Source organism: Aythya marila, assembly GCF_965140915.1.
Source record: "Aythya marila genome assembly, chromosome: 1".
NCBI lineage: Eukaryota > Metazoa > Chordata > Aves > Anseriformes > Anatidae > Aythya > Aythya marila.
The window spans coordinates 110,739,010-110,762,004 of record NC_139042.1 but is presented as its reverse complement, the minus strand read 5'-3'; the positions used below and the strand labels follow the sequence as shown (position 1 = coordinate 110,762,004).

The window sequence follows — 22,995 nt, the reverse complement described above, 5'->3', positions numbered from 1 at the left end:
TGACCACAATGATATGACATTGTATATCAGCAACCAAAAAACATCAGCCGTGTCCATGTTATTTTAGGCTGCTTCAGAGAAGTGACAAAACAGTGTCTTGCTCTTTTTTTTTTTTCCTTTTTCTTTTTTAAATATAAACACTATCTGACAGATGATGTTAATGCATCAGAGAATGCAGTGAACAGAACAAAAAATAAAGGAATAAGCTAACAGTATTAATTTGGGGCTTGAAGTAAAAAGCCCAGCTACACACATAGCAGAGCTATGGATCCTAGGAAGCTGAGGGAGAAAGGAATAATCAGTTAGTTATACTCTCCCAGACACTGGAAATAAAACGGCTGTATTTGAGTTATTTTGAATAAATACCCTACAGGAGACTGTTTCATCCCATGAAGAACTTACTACAGGTAAAACACTAAAGCTGAATGAATTTTCATAGTATGTTCAAGTGTGAGATATTGTGAGCACGTATTTTTTATAACCTAACTCACCTACATGCTGGCAACTACCAACTGTTGCTAATGGATAGCTTCTGATGACTCAATCATCCTGAGCAATCCCAGTGACCCAGGCTTTAACATAACACAACCTGTTATGAGGTGTTTCCTGATTTCCTCCTAGTTTTGCCAATCCCATATTGATAAAGGAAACATTTAAGAGGTGATATCTCAATACTCTGCATGCTGAAAAGAGGTGTATTCTAATCTTATAAATGCTTTCCAAGAAAATACAGCGTGCATCACAAAGCTGTGGTCTGGGGCAAGTCTTTATGGTGATGGCCATCAAAAGAAGGGCTTTTTTTTTAGATGGAAATGCAACATTGGTCATCTGACTTTTTTTTTTTTTTTTTTTTTTTTTTTTTTTTTTTTTTTTATCTTTCCCCTGGGGAAAGCCCTGGGAGCTCTGAACAACAGGACTCATACCAGCAAAGAGTAGAATTGAGGAACTTCTTAATATTTTCCTGTCGGGTACCAGCTTTATTCAGACCCTGTTATGGCACAGCAGCCTGGGCAGAGAGGCTTTAGAGCTGCTCATGAGCTGAGCTGTCATGCACTTCTGCAGTTGCAGCACTCAGTATCATTATGTTTCCAGCACGATGCTGGTACCTTCTTTCTCCACAATACACAAACCTCTTGGGGGCTCCAGGAAAAGGGCAAATTTATGCTGTTGGACATAGCTTCTGTGCAGGCATCCAGCAAGAAAGTAAGTCCAGGGTACCTGCAGAGGGATCATGGAGAGCAAAGTACAAAGAAAAATCATTACATTCCCTCTCTTTTACCAGGAGACAATTTATGAGAGCTATTAGGGAAGAAGCAAAGGAGAACTGAATAACTCCAAAGAATTTGTAGTCCTTCCTTTTCCTTCCTTTATTCTTTCTCTATTCTTTGTTATCCTCCCCCTTTCCTACCAAATCATATCATTGGCGCTAATCTGTTCCTTATGTAGTAGTCTTTGAAGTATAAATCCATACATCATACGGACTGATATGAGTGAAAATAATTGCATGATTTGAAAGAGACTGCTCCATGTCTGAGTTCAATTTCAGTTTTTAGATCCTCAATTCAGAGCCTTCTCTCAATGGCTAAGTCACACTAAGACCAAATAAATGAGGGATCAGAATAGAGTCCTGTGAAGTTTCCCTTCTCTGATTGTAGAGAAAAGGGAAGCATCTCCTGCCTCACATTGGTGGAGGCAGGAGAGCTCTGAGACACAATGGATGTCATCAGACAAACATTAAATTATGTATAAGGTGGTGGCAGGTGAATCTTTTAGCTTGATGCTGTGAGGGGCTTGGGGCTGGAACTTCCATTGAGATGAATAAGAACAGGGGGATATGCATGGTCATGCAGAATTGGGCCTTCTGTGGTAACATGGGATTATTTGGTCACTGATGCCTCATTTTGATTGTAATTTCTTACCAGATGATTTAAAATTGCAGAGTTTTTTTTGTAAGATGTATATGGAAGGGGAGGAAGGCAAAGATGAAAAAAAGGGGAGGAGGGAATGAGGCAAATATTCTGTAAAAGGTTAAACTACTTGCAGAGACAGCCCAGGTGGGAACAAAAGGGGAAAGCATCAGTTAGTGGATCAGAGGATAAGCAGCAAAGCAGAAGATTAAGGGGAAAATTGTAGATTTGATGGCCCAGTAACTTACCTTTGTATCACCCTCTTCATGTTAGAAATGATTCTGGGAAGCCAAGCTGTGCTTCAGAGAAAAGATGCAATTCAAACACTTCTTTGATTGTGACCTCTAAGGCAAAGGTAGAAATGACCTTCCCAAAGTTTTGCTTACATAGATAGGGATGAGCACAGAATCCAGGAGAGAACCCTGGAGTCATCTGATAAAAGACTGTGCTCACAGCATTAAGCTGTGATAGCAGTGTCTTTCTTGCAGGTAAGCACGTAGGTTTGGATAAACATCTACATTGTCCATCTGAACTGTCCATGCCATTCCTTGCTTTTCTCCCTTTTTAACACTTTCAATCCTCAAATATTTCAGCTTCTCATGCATTGGTTGTCCGTAAATAATCTTCCTACTCCTTCACTAACTAGCCAACTTAAATTGGGATTGAACCACTACAGGGTCAGTTTTCCGTATGACAGAACATGCTGCCAATACTTTAGCAACAGAAGAACACTGATCAATTACAAGTTGGTTAGTTTTTTATCACAGTGGGTTGAAATGCCTCTGGGTAAATTCTATGGAAAAAGCATAAGGACAGGTAAGGTGTACATGAAGTAACAGAAAATGCAAAGCAGCTTTACCAGAGGTTGATTATGAGGGTAACTAAACTGATTGCTGCATAAGGGATTATTGCTTATGCTCACATATGAATGGATGGTAGATTTATCGTTATCATTTTTCATGGGGCTACATGGAACAGAGAAGGGAGTTGTAAAAGGGTATTGTAAAGAGCACAGTGAAGTGACTAGCCAGAAATTGTTAGTAAGACATGCCGCAGAAGAAAATTGGGGCCAAAGAGATAATTAGTGGGAGTCTTTATTAACTCATCTGGATATTATTATCATAGCTAATAACAGAGCCAGGAAAAGTAGGAGGATATGAAGAAAATCTGCTGATGACGCAAGACTGGAACATGTCTTCAACACAAAATCAGACTAATATCAGACAGTGTTTCATGGACTGGTAGAAATAAGATGAAATGTAATAGTACAGAGTGTAGGCATGTTATCTGTTATTCATATGGCATTCCCATTTAAAAGAAGATATGGGGAACTGTACTTTAATATATTTATATTTTTAAAAAATATATTGGAGTTAACCAAATTAGAGTAAAATTAATATTAAATTAATTGTAGATGGAAATTAGAGCTTTTGAGTCCCTTAGAGCAGCTCAGGTTCTGGAACGGCCTGCCAAAATGAGCAGGGAAATTCGCCTGCTAAAGTGTGTCCCTCGTAATCCTAGAACGGGGCACAAACAGTGCTCGTGCAGCTCTGGAATGGCATGATAGGAAGGCATTCTTGGGTTACATCTATAATGATGCATCCAATGAGTCCCGTTTATCTTTGCTGAGAAATCCCAGAACATTGCTAACATATTCCCCTGCAAATTATGTCTTTATAATTAACAAAACGGCGGTAAACTGAGAAGCTCATGGTTTCCCTTTTCTCCTGTAATAAATACGAGGAAGAATTAGATGTAAATTGTTACCTGAAGTTCAGAAAAAGCTTGTAACAACTCTAATGATGGTTAAGGAACTACTGCTGCATCAAGTTATGTCTTTTTTTTTTTTTTTTTTAAACTTATTTGAATTGACTGCAAGTATTGCAGTGCCTGGTATGTTTAACCACAGTTTGTTCAGTGGTGAGACATTCAGATCGGTGTCAGCCAGGTATGTCAGAAACCTCATGCTTGTTGCTTGAATGGTCTTTCTTCTGCCTTGGCATACAGAGGAGATGATTGTTTGCCGTTTTTTTTTTTTTTTTTTTTCTTATGGGGAAGTGAATTGTTAGTGTTTCCCCCAGTTCAAACCTACTATGATGTTTAGCCTTGATTTCTGTGCCTTAGTCAGTGTTTCTCCCCAGTGATTTTGATTGTGCACATCAAGCGTTTGTTTACTTCTGAGGTGTCTTAATGCGTAGAGAAAGGGGCTCACTAATGGTACCAAACCTGAAACAGTCAAGTACCATTAATACAGCAACGCTGGATCCTGTTCCTAGGGCATACTGTTAATTCAGAGGGAGCAGGACTGACCCTTAGTCAAAACCAGCGTGGGGGATTCTTTTCTTCCTGTATTTCTTCTCAGGGCTGAAGGTGTAATAAGTTTGCAGGAAAACGTGGCTCTTGGAAGCAGGGTGAAAGGTGGTATCTTGGCTTTCTGTCAGAGTGCCTGACATTGACATAATCCCAGCCTCGATACCAGCATGACTGAACTCAGCCTTGCAAAACACTTTTAGCTGGTTCTGTTTGTTACAGGACTGTCAATATGTGATACTTTTGGCAAGTGATTTTGTTTGTATTTACTTAAAGCTTTTGAACGCAATCCAGTTACTTATATAATCCTGCCTTTTTTTTTTTTTTTAAGCACCTCGGGTGGGCAGCTCAGACGCTCTACTCTTTCCACCGCTTCCTATCTGAATTTGCTTGTACCCCACCAGCAGCACTGTGCCTGCCTGCCTCTACAGATGTCTTCTGCCCTTCTGTAGAGCATGAACAATCTCTGGCTGTGTGCATGGCTTGAGGAGCTGCCAAATGGTTAGCAATGGTCACCTGCACTGTCATGTCTTGCCCTCATTGCATCCTGTGGTTTCGCTCTGAAATTTTCAGAGATGCTGATGAGCCGGAAAGCTTTTCTGCAGCGAGAAGGGGTATGCTGCCAAACAGGTTGGCTTTAAGACTTGCATGGAAGAAAGTCGTGGCGGTGAGAGCCGCTCAGTAAACATCTTCAAGTGTCAGAGCATCATCAGGTTGTGACTGGGGTGCAGCTTGGGCAATGGAACATGTGTAGTAGCGGCACTGCCGAGAGTAAAAACAAGCAGAAGAAAAACCCACGTAGAGTCAGAAAGGCAGCAACTTCTGTGAATGCCTGTGTTTCCGCATGTCAGGCTGACTCCCGTGGGCTCTGCTGCTGCCTTTTATCGTAAATGGTAGTGCACAGCTCAGCTGGTGCTTGCCAGGTGGAAGGGAGCCGCAGAAACCATGGGTTTGACCTTTTCAGTGAACCAGTTGGGCCAGGTCTGCAGCCTGATAGGGCTCTCGTGTGTGTGCTTTTGATTAAAGGCTAGTGTTTACAGGCCTCTGCAGTAAAGATGAAGGTGGCCTGCATCCCAGAGAAGGTCATTGTGGACTAAGCCAAAAAATTTTTTTTTAAGTCAAAATGATCTTGGCATTCAGTGGTTGAAATTTCTCGATCTGAAACCACGTTGAGTAAATTTAAAATTCATTCTGTTAAAAGTTTCATGCGTAATTGTAGTGAATTATAATAGTAATAAAAGATCAATTTAGCAAAGATGTGTTACTGAGTTATGCCAGAACAAGAAATTCCAAAATATTTAGACTTAAGTCTTTTCTGGGGTTAGTTGTAAATCTTCTATCTGTTTTCTTTCTTTTTTTTTCTTTTTCTTCAAAAGTGTCCCTATGACACAGCCAGAAGGTTCTTTGATTTAGAAGATTTGGTGTTTGATATTTAAAAATAATAGTAATAATAATAATAATAAAGACTATTAAAAATGATATACTACATGGAAAGATGTATGATTTTATTTCTACATCTGATATGTAAGGAAACCAAACCAAAAGTGGTAATGACCCAAATATTTTGGTTCTAATTTTACAGAATGAGAATGTGTATAAGTTGTAATCTCCATAAAACTGGCACTCTGAGCTTTGTTGTGCTCTATGAACATTTAAGCAAAGACTAAACTGTTTTTTCTTAGCGCGATTGTGATACTTACATGTATGCAAGTATGCAGCATGAAGCATTAAAACAGTCTTTTTGCCACTTTTTCTCATGCCAGAACATCTTGGTTCTTCAAACAAAAGCAACTGTGGCATTAGCAATGAAAAATAATTTTTGTTTATAGCACTTTAATGAACGTAGCTTGAATTTTTCATCATGCAAACTCAGCTAACAGTCTCAGGCACCAGAAGGTTAGATTTTTCCATCACTAGAGGCACACACACCGTTTTCCTTGAAGTGGACCGGGGCAAAATCAGCTTTTTTTTGGCTGAGTTATCAGGTTCATTGTAAAGCTGAAAAGAACATTAAAGAGAGCAATGAGCGCAGCAGCTCACGTTTAGAAGTGAAGGCAGCTGAGTTTGCTGCTTCAGGGAGGACGTAATCTGGATCCTGGGCAGTTACTTCTCTTTTAGCATAAATGAACAGATCAGGTATCAACTTCGGTGATTTATTTCTGCAAGAAAAATGGTCTAGTAGTAGAGTGGTATAAATACCGAGTACAATATAGTATGTGCTAACAGCTGAAGATCAAAAGTGAGCGGAGGAATAAAGTGCAAATAAGTTTTTAAATACAACCTGATATCATCAAGTACTTTTTGTCCGCTCCCCTGTTAACAAGTTAGCCCTCTCCGTTACAAGCGCTAGCAGGCGGTACGTTATATGGTCTGTGCAATTCATCTTCTCCTTCTCGGGTGCCCTGTGAGCAGCTTTCAGTGTCTGAGCATCCACCAACTGACAAGGCAGCTTTGGGCTAGATTAGGGCAGTATTTTAAAGGAGAGACGCAGCATGATCTCCCGCTGAGGCTTTGGTTTCAGCTTATTGATTAACTTGTCAGCGTCCGTGGCTGCAGTGATCAGGCTTAACAGCTACACAACCAGCAATGTGATGATAAACTCTGGGAAGAAAGAAAACAGCTGAGTTTATAGGTCTTTTCTCCATGCAGTTAAGATATTAAAGGCGACTTGTTGTAAAGCACCACACAGTCTCTCTAGTAGCCCAAGATACAGTCTGCTGACTTAATTTGCTGACCTGATCTTTTTTTTTTTAACCTCTGAAGAATAAATTTCTGACCTCTCATTAAATCCTCAATGTTGTCACAAGTCTCAAAAAAGTGGTATTTTTTTTCTTCGAGCCTTGGCTGCCATGGTTCATGTGATTGCTCACTTTTTAAACTTTTTTCTTCAGGAAAGTACATAAGAGTGTGTGTGTATATACATGTGTGCTTATGTATACGTTTATACATAAATTTTTCAATGCCAGGAAAAACTTGAGAGCATGGATGGCAAAGACTGGTTAGGAAGAAAACAGAGGATGCTAATCTTTTCCTGTCATGAAAGAAGTTATGAATGGAATTTCTGTCATTTTTGCTTGCTTATAGTTATATAAGTACCAGTGTTAAAATGTTTAATAGTAGATTAAACAGGGCTAGCACACAGGTGCCAGTACCAGCACGTGCATGTTGTTTTAAGCAATAGCGTTGTCCTTCATACAGCGTGGCAGCTCCTCTAGGAGTACCAGCAAAGCCTGGACTGTAGGCAAGAAAACTTCTATTGTTCTGCCAGCAAATGTCTGATTTTGGCCAGGGGGAGCAGCCCAGCCCCTCTGTGTGGTGGGGTCCTTGCAGTGTGCCCTGGGCTGAGCTGCCCTCTGGTGATACGGGCATGCTTCAGGGTGCTTGTCCGCTGGTGGAAGGCATCACGGCTGCAACGACAGGACAGAAATGCTGTGCAGATGAAGTTTAATTTTCCACTGTTTTGTTCATAGTGCTTAGGTCTCTTCCTTTAAATACAGGAGGCAAATTATAAATGAATCTGCAGGCCCCTCTCCACTCAAGTGGAAATTACATTATCATCTGCTTTTGTTGGATCTGCTTAAAGCGGCTCACCCTTCTGCTCTGTAGCTGCTTTTTCTGACGCTTTCTCTTGCTGCTATCCACCTTTTTATCACCACTCCCCAAACTCCTTCCACTGCTCTCCTGCCAGACACTGATGTACAAGAACGCAGCAGCAGCCCATGGAGGTGGTTTCACGCCAGTCAGGGACTGGAGCAGAGGGAAGCGACCCTGCAGAAGGAAACCACTCTGGAGGTGGGAGCACAGCGCTGAGACTCATTTCAAAGGTGGTGCAACTTCCTCCGTGCTGCGGTCCCCGGCACCCTCCTGCTCGGCGGGGGGGGACTGGAGGGGGGCGAAGGCAGGGAGGCTTTCCTGCAGCAAGGCAAAACAGGGCAGGTGCCTCCCTTCCTCACTGAGCTTTTCTTCCCCTTGTGTGTGTGTCTGCCTGGCTGAAGGTCTCTGCTCTTACTACAGTGGTTTGTGCTGCTGAGCATCCTCCTCGCTCCGTTCTGTAACCCACCATGGAAATGAGGAGGAATGGCTGGGGCACGCAGACATCTCTCTCGATGTGCACATGCACAGATGCAATCATGTTGCACATATGTGAAAGGAAAATGGCAATGGATGAACCAAAATGTTCGAGGAGCTCACCTACACTGGATAGGATCATTGATTTAACCAAGTCCTACAGTTTTGGAAGATGGTGTCAGAGGAGAATCTATTATATAACTCTGTATTTCTTTCCATACAGCTGTCACTAACTTACCCGTAGTTCCAGGAGCAGAATGCTCTGAGGCTACATAAATGCAAAGGAATGGGGAAAGCGAAAGACGTTGTTGCATTGCAGACATTTGTCAAAAGTACGGTATAGGTTTTTATCTGGATTATTTAAAATCTGCCACATGTTTGCATTTAGGTGGCTTAATCTTTTTGATCATGCAAAAGACCTTCAAACACTTTCTTACAAATGTTGTGTGATGCCTCTGCATTTCTAATTGCAGCTAGGACCTGCAGTTCTAAAGCAGCACAGCTCTACGCGCAGCATTACATTTTGCGGTTACCTGCATTTCTATGAGAAAGTTACGGCCTAGCTTCATAAGACAATAATTTAACCTTCTTGATGTTTATTCTGACTTCTAAATGACAGTGCATGAAATGTATGTAGGATGCCATGTTGCATTTCTGCATCTTACCAATTGTTGCTTGCTCATGGAAGCCAATACTGTATGTTCCCGAGAGCACAACCAGGGCTTTCTTGCCCTTTGATATAGTAACTTGACTTATTTTTCCCTAAATCTCTTAAAGTCAGTTATTCAGACTGAAACTTTCCAGTTGCTCATTCTCAAGGAGTGGGAGTTGGCAAGAAACATTCAGAAAACTCATGCTTCTATTCTGGGTGCCTCTTATGAAAGAGAGGGAGAGAGAATTTGTGTATTGGTGGTTACTCTTTGCGGATATGAATTTGTTTTTCCCTCTGGCAATTTCATTTTTCAGTTCCAGAGTCAAAGCTGCCTTCTGACGAGATCTATAATTTGCCTTGCAGAAAAAAAAAACAAAGCAAAGCAGAGCAAGTGGAGCCCCGTGGCCTTCCCTTTCTGCCTTAGCCTTTCAGGTAGCATTTGCGCAGGGGCTGCCCTGCTGCACCCTGCGCCCGGCTGTGCAGCGCAGCACCATTTAGCATGGGTTTCTTTCCCAGTCTCCCAGGAGCTGCTGAGAGCTGATTTCCTCGGCTCAGGCAGCAGAGTCCATGATGTTGGATGTCAGAGCATTGCTTCCACTTCCCTCTGTGGAGCTCTCCAGGGATAGCTCATTTCATGGACAAACGCAACAACTCCTGCCGAGACAGCCATGTTTTGCAAGCAAACAACCAACCCCTCACTGTCACCATCGTGCTGTTTAAAAAAAAAAAAAAAAAAAAAGCGTTGGTGTGTAAGATTGCGTCATATATGTATTGCCTTCAGGGTGTTGAAAGGGCTTCCTTTGGAGCCAGGTACTTCAAAGGAAAACCAGTCCCTGTGTATGCTGTGCCACGCTCTGTAGTGGAGCTGGTGCTACACCTGTGTTAATTTGGTTGGAAAGCTGTGCAGTCTTTCTCCAGTGTCTGGCACCCATCAGAGGTGAGGTGTAGATCACAAGTTCTTGCTGATTCAGAGGGGTGAGCCGTCAGATAACTTACAGCTTTTCTCCCGGGGCTGCTTGCTGGATCCAATCTGCTTCAAGTCGTGGATTTGGGCAAAGGATGTCTGTGCCTCAGACTTGAGGAAAACACAATGTTGGTGTTGCCCTGTTCTAGACAAGCACTTCTTTCTGTGTTCCCTCATATAAAAAGAGAGATTGAAGAGCCCTGAAATCACAAAGAGCTCTCCTACACTGGCTTTATTTGAGGCAACAATTTCTAGCTTGGTTACAGCAGCCTTCAGCAACCTTGAGCAAGTGCTTTCTCAGATGCACCTGGTATTGCCTGTCTTTGCTAACAAAAGTCTCAGATGTGTGTTTGCTGGGGCGGGTGTGTAGGGGGTAGATTTGTATCAGTCTCAGGGAAGCGTAATGTCTCGCTCCGAGGCTTCAAAGGGGCTGGGGTGTGCATGAGTGAGGGACCGTGAGTCCCGCTCAGCCGCCACAGTTAGAGGTGAAAGGGGCTTAGTGGGCAGGGATACTGAGATTGCTGTCTGATAAGTGAAGGTGGCCCCTTGTGAGCCTCTAAGAGGATGGGAGAAAATGTGTGTGAAACGGGTGTTTGAGCTCTTTCACAGTCAGCTCCACAACTGATTTTTGGGATTATCACTCAGGCTGCCAGAAATCAGTGGTCTTGAACAAGGAAGAAAGGTTGGAGAAGTGGAATAGAAAAAATAAACTTGACCTTAATGGTATAAATCTATCCCAAGAGACAAAGAGGATGGAGCTTTCTAAAAGAAGAAGCGAGCTTATGCTGTGGGAGCAGCATGCAGCGCAGCAGGCTGCATGGCGGTGGAGGTGAGCAGATGCAGGGAGCCAGCCCCCACTGACCCCATTTCCTGCCTATTGGCAGGAGAAAGCAAACAGAAAAAGCTCCAGCAGTTGGCTGGGAAACCAAGTTCTCTAGGTGTTCCCCAAGTGGCACAGCCAGCCTGATGCTGGTGTGGTGCGGCACGCCGGGAGGAGCTTCTCTCCACTGGACACGGTGGAGGATTTTCTGGGGTTGTGCTGGGATGGAGCAGCAAGGGGCTGGAGCAAGAAAACGCATTTGGCTTTCTGATAGCATCGTGTCGAGCTCTGATTTGTATGGCCCACATGGAAACACTGATCTGATCCCTTCTGATCAAAGTGCAGCGTATCTAGTGTGTAACAGGAGAGCAAAGAGTAGCTGTACTATATCTACAGGGAGAAGTATGAAATCCGATTTAAAAAAAAAAAAAAAAAAAAAAGATTAGTGCTCAGGAAGGAAAGCTGTAACAGAGGTGAGCGAGCTGGATAGGTATCACAATTTTGACTTAATTCATAGTTTTGATCCTGTCTAAAAGGATAATAATGTAGTCATTTTCCACATAACTTATTTTAATAATAACTTTATAGACTCAGCCTGGGAAATGTCTGGCAGACAGTGCCCTCAGGGGGAACAGCAAACACAAAACTGTGCCCCAGGCTGATTTTACGGCTGTTTGTGTTCCTTTCTGAACTGTCCTGATCAGCACTGAGAATATTGTTCAACTGCAGGTGTTTCCATGCTTAGGAGTCCAATTTTGTCTAACTTTTTACAGCACAGAGTAATTTGAAAGAACAGGAGGATCATTGAACAGTCTGCAAGTAACTATGGAAAATAATTTAATGAGGTCAGTTTTATGGCTTTCTGTCCTGTTTCACCATGAAAATTTTCTGCATAAAGTATACTTTCATGGCCTTTTGACAAGGATTTTGGAAGCTTGTGTGTTAATTGTTTGAGCAAGATCATTCTAATTTTAAAACATTGCAATCGCCAATGCGTGTTCTATAGGTTTCCATTCCTGTGTCACCTAGCAAGTTATAAACTACATCTTAAAATAAACTCCCATGGCTTTTCTGAAGGTGCTAGGATTCTTCTCTTTTGACTTGGAGCGTGCATCTGTGGTTTGAGGAGCTCAGCTGCAAATGACTGAGAGAGTAATGCCAAATTTGCTGTAACACTGCAAGCAGAACACTGAGCAGGCTTTTCTTCACTTTTATATTTCTGCTCAATAATAAAAATAAAATATTATTCCTGACTGACAAATATATACATATACATATATATGTGTATATATATATATATATACAAAAATCTTCCTCTATTAGTTGGAAATGAGTAATTATTGAAATTAAAACAGCGATGCATTTTTTCCATGAAAATGGTGGCGTCATCAGGCACACTAGAATAAGCACAAAACATTCTAATTAGAAGAGTCAGTCGGGGTTTCTGGAAGGGAAATGAGTTTACAGTTTTCCCCCCAGGTGTTCATAACTTTGATTAGCAATTTTATTGCTGATTTCAGCACTTACAGGCAACTGCATGGATGGTGAAATTTAAATTGCTTGCATACTTGTAGAACCTGATCGTTCGTCTGCCCTGAGTTTGCAGAAGGCAGTCGCAGAAGAGGAGCGCGATCTTGATTAGAAGCAAGTCTGTATGGACAAATGTAATCCGTTCACTGTAATTGCAGTAATCTGCCGAGAAACATTCAAATAGCAGAATTTCTTTTGTTTTTAAAATGTAACTTACTGACACTGCATAAAAAACAGAAAGTGCAACTAAGTCTGAAATAAGATTCTTTTTATCTTAATTACTCAGTTATGCCTTGAATTACAAATTGGTTGTGCATGAACTCTAATCCTGCATGATATCTGCTATTGGGTTATTCAGCGGAGAGCATAACCCTCAGCAAAATTAATGTAATCTCTTAAAAGCTGAAGAAATGCTATGCTCTGAGCAGCCTATCTAGGGGATATTTCTAAGCCATAGTCAGCTGAGAATTTTAGGTGAAGCAGGATATTCAGTATGGTACTTTACTTAGCGTTACGTAGCTTATAAATCCCACTGTAAAACTGTCATCTGCTTACTGTTCCTATAGAGTACTTAATAATTTGGCCTGGGATTTGTTAAGATTTTTTTGCTTTATATGTTCCAATCTTATAATAGTGCCAGAAATGTGATAGAGAAGAAAGAAGGAATATTGCTTCCAAGCTGGGAAATTGTCTTAAAACTGTACGGTTCACATCCCAGATTGTCAGCATAGTAATAAAATACCTGACCAGATGCCTTTTCTTTCCCAATCGGTATGACTTTTTTGAGACACTTCACCTATTTTGATCATAAAGTTACGACACTGAGATGCATGGCAGTGGGGTACTGGAGGAGAATGAAGCTTGTAGGAGGAAAATTCAGCTTTAAGAGGTTTACAGTGTTAGTTTGGTAAAATAAAATTGTTTTCGGTCTATGCAGTTCTGCCTATTATTTTTATGGTAAAATTTTCTTCACGGTGTTTTCTAGTCTTTGATTTAAAACAATGTTTTCTCATTGACATTTATAGATATAGCTTAGATATGTACGTGTTTGAGATACAAAAATACAATGGGACAGTGGTTGCAATCGTATTCTAGAAATTTCAGGTGGCTATGTGAATTGTGTTGGCTAGTGGCTCTGTCTCGAGTCTATGCTGCAAATTGATTAAACGGACAAATACCTGGTGAATTTTTCCCCATCATTTTTAATGTCAATTTTATAGTCTAAACATCGAACAGAGCGATTAGCTCCCAAGTAGCAAACCCAGAGTTGTTTTTGCTTGATTCACATGGGCTTTTCTCTCATCTGTATCTCCATCTTTGTATCCTGTGCATATGCTGTGCTCCTCCTCAAAAAAGTTGTTTGGAGAGTTAGATACATGTATTTGGTCCCCTGCAATGAATTAAGCCATCTGTTCTTTCCTGCTTCTTTTGCCTTATAATAAATTGCACTAATGTAGCTCTTGTAATGGACTTTGGCCAAACCATTGCAATTTTTTTCTTGATGCATAAAAGTATAAAATACATATAATATAAAAGTTATGTTGTTTAAAGTGAGAACTTTAGAGACGACTCTTTTTTGCTGACCTCTGATGAGCAGGCGTGTGAAAATGAATTGCAGAAGAACAAATTTTGAATTTAGTCTGAAAGCAGGGCAGAATACTGAAATCCTAAAGAAAAGACTAATGAAACGTTTAATATTTTCCAGAAACAATATCATAGCATCATAGCTTCCCAAATGTAAACTAGTTACAGTAAGTAGATTCTTGTATGATGAATATGGTGTTAGAAATAAACATCTGCGTCTCTTTTCATTATTTTTGCTTATCACTGCACGTTTCTTGTATGTCCTTGAAGGCACGTACACGTCTGCTTTGGGATTAAACCTACTCTCACCGAGTTAAATGGCCTGTGTTAACTTCCGTTGAAATTAATGGTGTGGAGAGTGAATTGACCCCATGACAGAATCTGGTCTTTAGTGGGAAGAGAACTGGGCCATTAATTTACATTCACTCATGTTTCTTCTTCCATTTGGATGTGATAAACCTGAATATGATCCTCCTAAGTGCCAACAGTTTGGATAGCTGTACTCCTAATATTTTCCCTCTAAAAACAGGGTAGCTTCTTCAAACAGTTTTCATTAAATAGGTTGAAAAAATTAATGCACATTCAACAGCTAATTCAGTGCAATAACACCTTTACTTCATGGGATTCATTCCATCGTATAATATACAAGAAACTCCCAGAGGCACAAATGAGGCTACTGCATAACAGCTCAGCGTAGTGTTTGTGCCTAGCACCTTCTCTCTCCCTCTGTATCAAATAGGGAATATACACTAAGGACAGATTAGTCACAGCCAATCTCAAAATAAAATAATTAAGGGAGAATACTCTTGTTTTATACAAGCCAGTGCTTTACCTGGACAGCCTACCTTTGGGTTATATATTTTAAGTAGTACAACATATATAGCATACAGCTTATACAATAATATATAGCAAACAGCTCTGTGGCAGGAAGAAATTTTAATGGGTAATAGCAGCAGAACGATTTTCATAGACAGTACATTGCCAAAGCAAATATAATGCTAAGGAGCCTTTTCATGTTTAGTAGAAAATTTATCACCTGTGGGCATTTGAGCACTGGGCAGTCTTACACCCCTTCCAACAGCTCTGTAACTGCCCTTTCCAGTGCTGTGCTTTGACTAAAGCTTAATTAAACTCTGAGTATTATGAAAAATTGAGATAGAGTGCAAAGGAAATTTACACTAATTCCATCTCGGTTGCACACAGAAAGCAAGCATGCTGTTTCCAGGCAGCCTTTTTATCTGCCAGTTTATCTCAGAGGTTTCCTGATAAGATTTTTTGTGGGGAGAGAGGGGGTGTTTAAAGTAAATAAAATGTGAAATTTTTCATCCATTTTAGAAGCAGCTTGAAAGACCTTTAAAAAAAAACATGTTTCATGAGATCAGCAAGCATTTGTATTGGTACAGTGATAGTGTAATGCATAATTCAACACTTACAAAATGAGAGTAAAGATGATATCCCATCTTAGGTGGCTGTTTCAGAAAAGTGTATGAGTTTTCAGAAAACTATAAGGTTTGAACAGCGTTGTTCTGTAAACTACATCTGGTACAGTCACTGGCTGAGAGCTTTTCCTCTGCATTAAGACACAAAGAACAAATATGAGGAACCTAGATGCTCCACAAACAGCTAGGACATTCCTCCAGGAAAAACAAAACATAAACCCAAAATCTAGTCATAAACTAGGCAGGGTTTCTGGAAAACTATCTTTTCCTGAAAAGCTGCAATGGAAAACTAACAGGGTAAATTAGGTAGGTGAAGTTAGCTTAGATCACAGATGATAGCTCACCCTTCCAGGTACCAACAGTTGTTGCTCATACTGATGTACATGGATGAGGCAGAGAGCTCTTCAGAGCAGGGATCCTTTCTTTCTACATGCTTTACAAAGTGTAAATGTGCCCGTACTGCACTTAACAAATAAGACCAGCAATGTAGCTTACAGCAGTGTGCGCCTTCTTAGAAGCTGTTTCCTACTGAGGTCAACCTCATGCAATCTCTGTCTTTATCAATTGGCTGTTTCCACCAAATTTAAGAGGAGTTGGTGCCAACAGACAACTAGGTTTCTTCAGGTTGTGTGAGGACTGCGGGCAGCTGGACAGAGGGAGAAATTCCTCTCAGTACCTGTGTGGCGGCCGCATGAGCTCAGCAGGGACCTGCTTGGTTGTGGTGGCTGGAGATCCATGCCAAGCAGCCCTTCTGGGCCCAGCTGGAGTTAGGTGAAGGGCAGGAGATGGCTTAAGGCACGTTCACGGATGCTGGACAGGTATTTTTTCTAGAGTAGGACTAAAACCAGGGGAAAGGGGTGAAGCAGAGATTATTTGTAAATTAATATGGTGTGTCATTTCATTAGTTTCCCCCTGCCCCGTTTCTGCTGACTTCTTATGTCTATAGTTCAGCTTGTTCTTGGTTTAATGCAAATACAGATCAACTCCTGAAATCCCATTACTATTATCCTATATGCTTCACGGTATAAAAATAGTAGATCCCGACATGTTTGTTTTGGTGGGCTGATGCTAAATTCTAGTACTCACTCTGGTAGCTTGACTGTTACTGTAAAATGTTGCATTTTTTTTTCCTTTAAAAAACAACCAACTGTAATAATCCCAATGCATTACATTTTCAGATATTTTCTGCCCTTCTGAAGCCAATACATTCAAGAACTTTACAGGGTAAACTGCGGTAAAGAGCATTCCTGTCATCATCCCATTCTTTTTTCAACATAGCAAACATGAACTGGTTGTTTTGCCATGAAATGCTTGCAGGGATCAACGGAGATTTCCTGGACAGAGGGAATGCAGAATTTGGCCTATGCTTTTCAGAGAAGCTTGACCCACAGCTTTGCTATGGATCGCTACAGCTTTGTGCAACATTGTCTGTAATCACTGCTAGTAAGTGGTCTCTGAAGTTGAGCCTCTTTTGGAAAAGGTTTTCATGTTTTTAATAGGTCTGTGAGGTAAGCCTAAATACAGTGTGTACACCTGCACTGTCAGCAACAGATAACATTGAAAAAATTAAAACTGCAACATATGAATGCTTTTACAGAAAGCCTACAAAGCTGAACAATTTGTTTAAATAATAATAATTATTATTATCTGTATTAATCTTCAACAATAGCAATTCTGATTTAATTTTTTCCTAATTCTGCACCATTATGTTTGTAAATTTGGTGTTGTTGCTAATTTTTAGATAGCTTTGATTGGAAGCAATCATACTCAATTTCAGCACAGAATTTGTTATGACCAACAAACAATTGGAAAAAGAAATACAGTTAACACAATAGAAATGAACCGCCAGAATAGGTATCTATTCCTTATTTAATATTTACAGAAGCAGCCTGGTGGCTAACAAACACCTCTGCTAACACAATTGTTTATTAGAGGTGAAATAGAGATATACTTTAATGAATATATTGGATACTAGAATTAACCTGATAAGTTTTAATATTACAGAATCACAGAATTTCTAGGCTGGAAGAGACCTCAAGATCATCGAGTCCAACCTCTGACCTAACGCTAACAGTCCCCACTAAACCATATCCCTAAGCTACTAAACCATATCCCTAAGCTATTAGTTGCATGCATGGTAGACATGGGTAAAGCGTGATAGTTTCTTAGGTTTCAGTCACAAATACTGAGGTAGAAAGGTTTAAACTTATTGTAAACATACGGGATTTTTTTTTTTTATGAGAGTTTAGGGATACTTTTTTTTTTTTTTTTTTTGCTTCTTGTGTTTTTTCCATGATTTTCTCTCTCTGTAGAGATGTGATTAAGAAGATAAAAACTTGTAGTGTTTGAGAACGCTTCAACACTTCTGACAGTTACAATATTACCTTTGTTATCCTTATCTTAGGGATGGCAAAATAAAGGCATTGCTTAAGGTGTTTTTTCCACACAGAAATGTGTTGCTTTTTAACAGTCCTTAATTCAGTCGAAATCTCTATATATTCTCTTCAGATTTGCTATTTCCTACTTATGTATGAAGAGCTATATCTCAAAATACAGTTGGTTTGTTTGTTTGTTTGTTTGTTTGTTTTATGCTGTAATGCAAGCTGAAATAAGGTATTCTATAATTAGGTAAACTCCCTAGGATGTATTATAACAAAACGTAGTGATGGGAGGCTTAACCACAATGATATCACTTGGCAGCAGAGTGCAGACCTCACCAGCTAAGTGTTAATGGGGTCATAAAGCCATGCTTTGTGCCCCGCTAGTCGGTCCGTGACTCATGCCTGTTCCCTTCAGCAGTGTTTTACTTTGCCGTAATGCTTTAAATGTGTAGCTGCTATGTGCTATTAAAATGTGAATGCATCCGAATTAGAGGAAAAACACTTCAGAGAGGGAAGACGAAGTGATACCTTCTTTTCCAAAGGGGAATTTGGAAGGCGTTATGGAGTTAGTATTTGCCATTGTCCTGAGACCCTTTAGTGAAGGGCTCTGTGCTGAGGACCCAGACATGATTTGTTGCGATGTCTGCATTTTGTGGTTGCTATTCCATTGGCTCTTTGTTATAAGACCCCTGAAATGCTTACTGTTCAGCGTTGTTTCCAGAGAAAAGGGGCTGAATTTTGGCAAGCAATGCCAAAAAAAGAATATTCATGGAGTCAATATTTAACTAAATAAACAACCTTGCTTTTTACCCTGTACATAACCACTGTTGCATGTATGTTGTCTGCATCTTCTCACAGAGGCAGGACGTGACACAAATGGCTCTTTGTTAAGTGGGTCAGTAGCAGGGGGCTGAGTGCGATGGCAAGGCCTCCGCTGAAACCTCTCCCGCCCCGAGGTGTGTGGCTGCAAAGTATGGAGCCTCAGCCGTTGGGGCTGGTATAACCTCCTTCCTGCCCCATAACCCAGTGCCAGCACTGCCTCTGTAAGATGACTTAACTATTTCTCTGCCTGTCACCAAGCTTTGCTAGTAATTTCTACACCTTCAGCAACTCAGAAGCCTTTTTGCAAGTGGAGGTCTATACAGGGACTGTGGTGAAAACATCTTGAGACTTCGCAAGTCTTAAGACTGCCTTCCCCCAGTTGTCCTGCTGGATGTCCTAAAGCAAATCTTACAAACTTTCTGCAGTGTTGAAAGCTGTGGATGACAGCCACCTGGGTTTTGCAAAATGCTGCTATAAGCTTAACTGAAAAAAGCAGATGGTTTTTGTTATCAGGGGTTTGGTGTCCTTCCTGTCACTTGCTCTGTTGGCATGAGTTGGATCTTGTGCTGTCAGTGAGCTCAGATGGAAATTAATCCTTGAGAAGGGAAAGGAAAGAAAAGCTGGTTTCATTCCGGTACCTCAAACCTCCAATCTGGTGTGTTGTGATGGAAAAGTTCCCTTCTTTTCTCCTCTGCTTGAAGCTGATCAAGAGAGTTGGATTTGAGCTCAGCCAGAGACAAACCAGTCCCGTTAAATCTCTTGTTTTGTTTGTGCATCTCTGCACTGAGTCTGACACGAGCTGTGAAATCAGAGAAGCCCTTCCCTGAATTAGCACTGAGACAAGAAAGGTGTGCAGATGAGTCTGCACTTGCTGACTGGCTGAATATTTTGTGTACAGCTATTTCTATTCGTTTATTGTCCAGCTGGTAGAAAGCCACTCACTGACAGTAATGATAGTTAATGTAAGTTTAATGAATTTTGGAAGTCTGAAATTGGGATAACAGGGAGCGGGGGGTGCCTTATGAATCTCCCAACTGGGAGCCGTTCTTCATATTATCGATATATTTGATTCCTGGAGCCATTGGCAATGTGCTAGCTGCAAGCTGTTTAATGTACTCGTGCTTCCCCTGCTTTTTGTAAAGTCTAACTTTTAAGTCCTACTTTGAACTGTTAGGGGAGCCTCTACTGCGTCCATGAGGTGCTCCCTGAGCAAAGAAATGTATCTGAGTGTGATCAAGAGCATCTTGTTGCCTGATTTAGTGTCTCTGCCTTCAACCTTGCTACATATAGACTCTTTGGGATTCCCACTGAGCCAAGGTGTGTAGATTGAATTATTTTAAGTAGTGCTCCATAATGGTTTTAGATCTGAGCTCTAAAAGAGAGGCCACTACAGCGGCAACAAGGCTACCTAATAGAAAGTCAGGCTGGAGTGAGTTACGTTGTGGGATATCCAGGCAGAAATCAGTAAGGGAAGGATTAAGCAAGGTAGAAACAGCCATCTGAGTGGTAAGTCTTGCCTCTCGGGGCACTTAACACAAGATTGGATTAGACAATAGAAAATTTACAGCGGGAAACATCTTTTGGGTAAGCTAGATTGAACTTCTGCTATCCCTGATAAATAAGGGTCTCATAAAAGAACATGTCTAACCTAAAAACCCTACAAAAGCTGAAAGAGCTACACAGCTTGTATCTGTTACCTGAGCTTGTTGGGTATCTGGGTTCTGCAATCGCTGTACACGGTTTGCTGTCTCTAGGAGGCATCACACGGTTTGCTCCAGGAAAGCCCTTTGCACCAAGTCCTTGCAAAAGCGAGAAGTGAAAGCAGCTGCTTTTTCTGAGAATGACTGACTGTTTTGATGAAGCGAGGAGTCCCCTTCCAGAGATGAGCAACGCGCTCCCCTCCCTTCTGTTTCTGACAAGGCTCTGGAAAGGTTCCGAGGGCAGAAAGATTGCCTTGTTAAAAGCGTGTAAAATGTTGAACTTTGCCTTCAGACTGAAAAGGCAGATCCCTTGTTGTTGGGTTGTTGTTTTTTTTAGACACATTTGGTCTCTTTCAACAAATCAGCTGTTGGAGATCTTCCTGTCTTGCGCCTGTTACAGTGCCTTGGACTTCTTATTCCATCATGTGCTAGAAAGTGTTTGGCCCGCTGTGTCACTATAATCTTTTCCATCTTTTGAATGTGAGTCTTTCCAAATGAATCAAAAGGAAACTTTCACTATTTGAACTTGATGCTAGTGCCTCCCTGAAAGAGATCCTAGCAGAAGTATGAAGGGCTTACCAAGTTCCTCAAACATCTTAACTTGACCTGGTGTGTCCATACCACTGACATCTTGTGGCATAAGAAAGTGGAAATTAATGACCTGAAACACTTTTTTTTTTTTTTTTTTTTTTTTTCCTGTTTTCCTTTTATCTTTCTAAATTTAATTTATTCTGGCTGCCTAAAATCTGGAACTATAACATGGATCCTGATACTATCAGTGGCTTGCTCTTTGACTTTAAAGCTGAGGCTAACCATAACGTTGAATTTAGTGGACACAAGCTGTGCTTTGGCCATGCTGTGTTTCATGATGAAGAACACAAAAGTCGTCTTCAGTGCTAAAAGGACGGGTAGTGAAGGGAAAAAAAAACACAGTAGTATCAACATCTTTTAATTCTTTTGCCAAGGAAAGTAGCTGGTATGAAAGGACAAACCTGGTAGTCCTTCAGGAAGCAAGCTCTGGTATTTTCCTGTGGTGGGTTATCCTATTCTCCTGCCAAAAGAGACTGCTGGCCTTCATTAGGTGACTTAGTTTAACAGGCATGGTAGTGAGGAAGTTTTGTGTTGAAAGTGTTTGCATAACAAATGCTAATTAGCCCTGTAATCCTGATACAATGTAATGGCCAATGGGTTTATCTTTAGTCTCCATGCAAAGGGAGAAGCCACCTGATTTCACGCGCTCGGTTTGATGTAGGCCATGCCTTTCCCTTTGCTCATTTCTGTTAATTGGATACCGTGCGTGTCAGGCCTGGTAATGTACCACACGTGGCATAACCCAGACCTGTTCCTCCTCCTGTTGTTTCCTCGCTGATTTTTTTTTACCAAAGTGCTCAAACAGTGGCATGGAAGATCCTCTTCCTTCTGTGAGGGAAGGAGTATTTGACCTCCACTTCTTCAGTCTCAGCTTGTCCCAGGTTTGTTTATTTATTCCTATATATCTATGAACAAGAATATGGAAATAAATAAAATGCAGAACACGTAGAGAGATATTCTTAATGAACAGGGTGACCTTCCATAACGCTAGGAGGCTGATTTCTAGGCGTTCAGTCAGGGCCCTTCTGCAGGCCCAGGCCCGCAGCAGCCCGGGCAGCCCTCATGGGTTCAGCAGGGATCGGGGGCTGGGCTTTGGCAAAGAGACACACAAGTGTGTCCTGGGGTGCGTGTGTCTGGAAACACACACCTCAGACAACATTTTGGGATATAATCAATGGGATTGAACCAGGATGAACCAAGCACCATGGTTGTGAGTTTCTCGGATCGGCGCCAGCTTCGCCCCACAGCTCAGGGCTCTTTGGGGAGCAGCCTGCCACAACAGGGTAGCGGGTTTTCTTTAAATAAAGCTTTAAATAGCTGCATGTGAAGTTGAAGAAAGATGAAAGCCTTCATTTATAACCCATTACTGAGTGTTGGTAACCTTTAAAAGCCCAACTCTCCTGCCTGCACGTTTGTGACGTGCTGTAAGCTGTGCCGCATGCCTGTACTTGGCCGCCTTGCCTTGAGACCCTCCTGTGCTTTACTAGTCTGCTGAAACTTGGGCTGGTAAAACGCTGGTAACTGAAAAGCTGTGGTGCAACTTGTGGTGTGGGCACTGTAAAGTTAACAAAGAGGGAACTGCCAGCCAAACGTTGGTTACTTGAGCTGTGCGCTGCGTGAGGGAGCTGGGGTGGGAGCTCTCGCCCAGGCTGGGCTCCGTGCAGCGCCCGGCACCTTCCTGCAGCTCACCCGCTGCAGCCGCGCAGCCTTGGCCTCAGCCCCCCAAACCGCAGCTCAGGCTGATGAGGGACCAGGCTCTGCTTTGCACACACTGTGCACATACTGGCGGGTGGTAACACCGCCTCTAGCGCTTTAAAAATCAGAACTGATCCTGTTCACATGAATGGATGCTAACTGTCTTAACTGCTACTTGCTGGTTGTGCTTTGTATCTAATCTGAGCTCTGTTTCAATGCACTCTACATCTTTTATCTTTCTCTCTCGCACTTTCTAATCCGAAAAGCTGTTGCAAAGGTTATTATTTAGAAAAGGCTTTGTACTTTTTATTTGAAAGAGCTCAGATATCAAGCACATCAAGGAAGGCGAAGATATCTGAACTAATTAATTTTCATGGTTCGTTTCTAAATGTTAGATTGTCTCAATAGATACTTTTACAGTGCCATCACAGCCAGACTATGCCAAGCAGAATTTCCCTTTTTGAATAGGCTTAGTCCATTACCTAGGGTCCTGGAGGCCAGGCTGCCTCAGATAAGAACTGTGTAGGCCCAT

General features: G+C 41.4%; 1 protein-coding gene across 6 annotated transcripts in view; it reads left to right on the top strand.

The window, feature by feature from the left end:
• The window catches only part of CD247 (CD247 molecule), a 63,166-nt gene that overhangs the window by 28,035 nt on the left and 12,136 nt on the right, over positions 1-22,995 (top strand). Inside the window, exon 2 of one of the 6 annotated variants that reach the window (XM_082766840.1) lies at positions 4,549-4,718. The exons of 4 other annotated variants lie outside the window; for them this stretch is intronic. In XM_082766840.1, coding sequence (XP_082622966.1) covers positions 4,673-4,718 — 46 coding nt within the window. In that variant the 5' untranslated portion in view covers positions 4,549-4,672. Of the gene's footprint in view, positions 1-4,481; positions 4,719-22,995 lie in introns of those variants that run through there. One more of the 6 variants, XM_082766841.1, reaches the window with a different exon arrangement.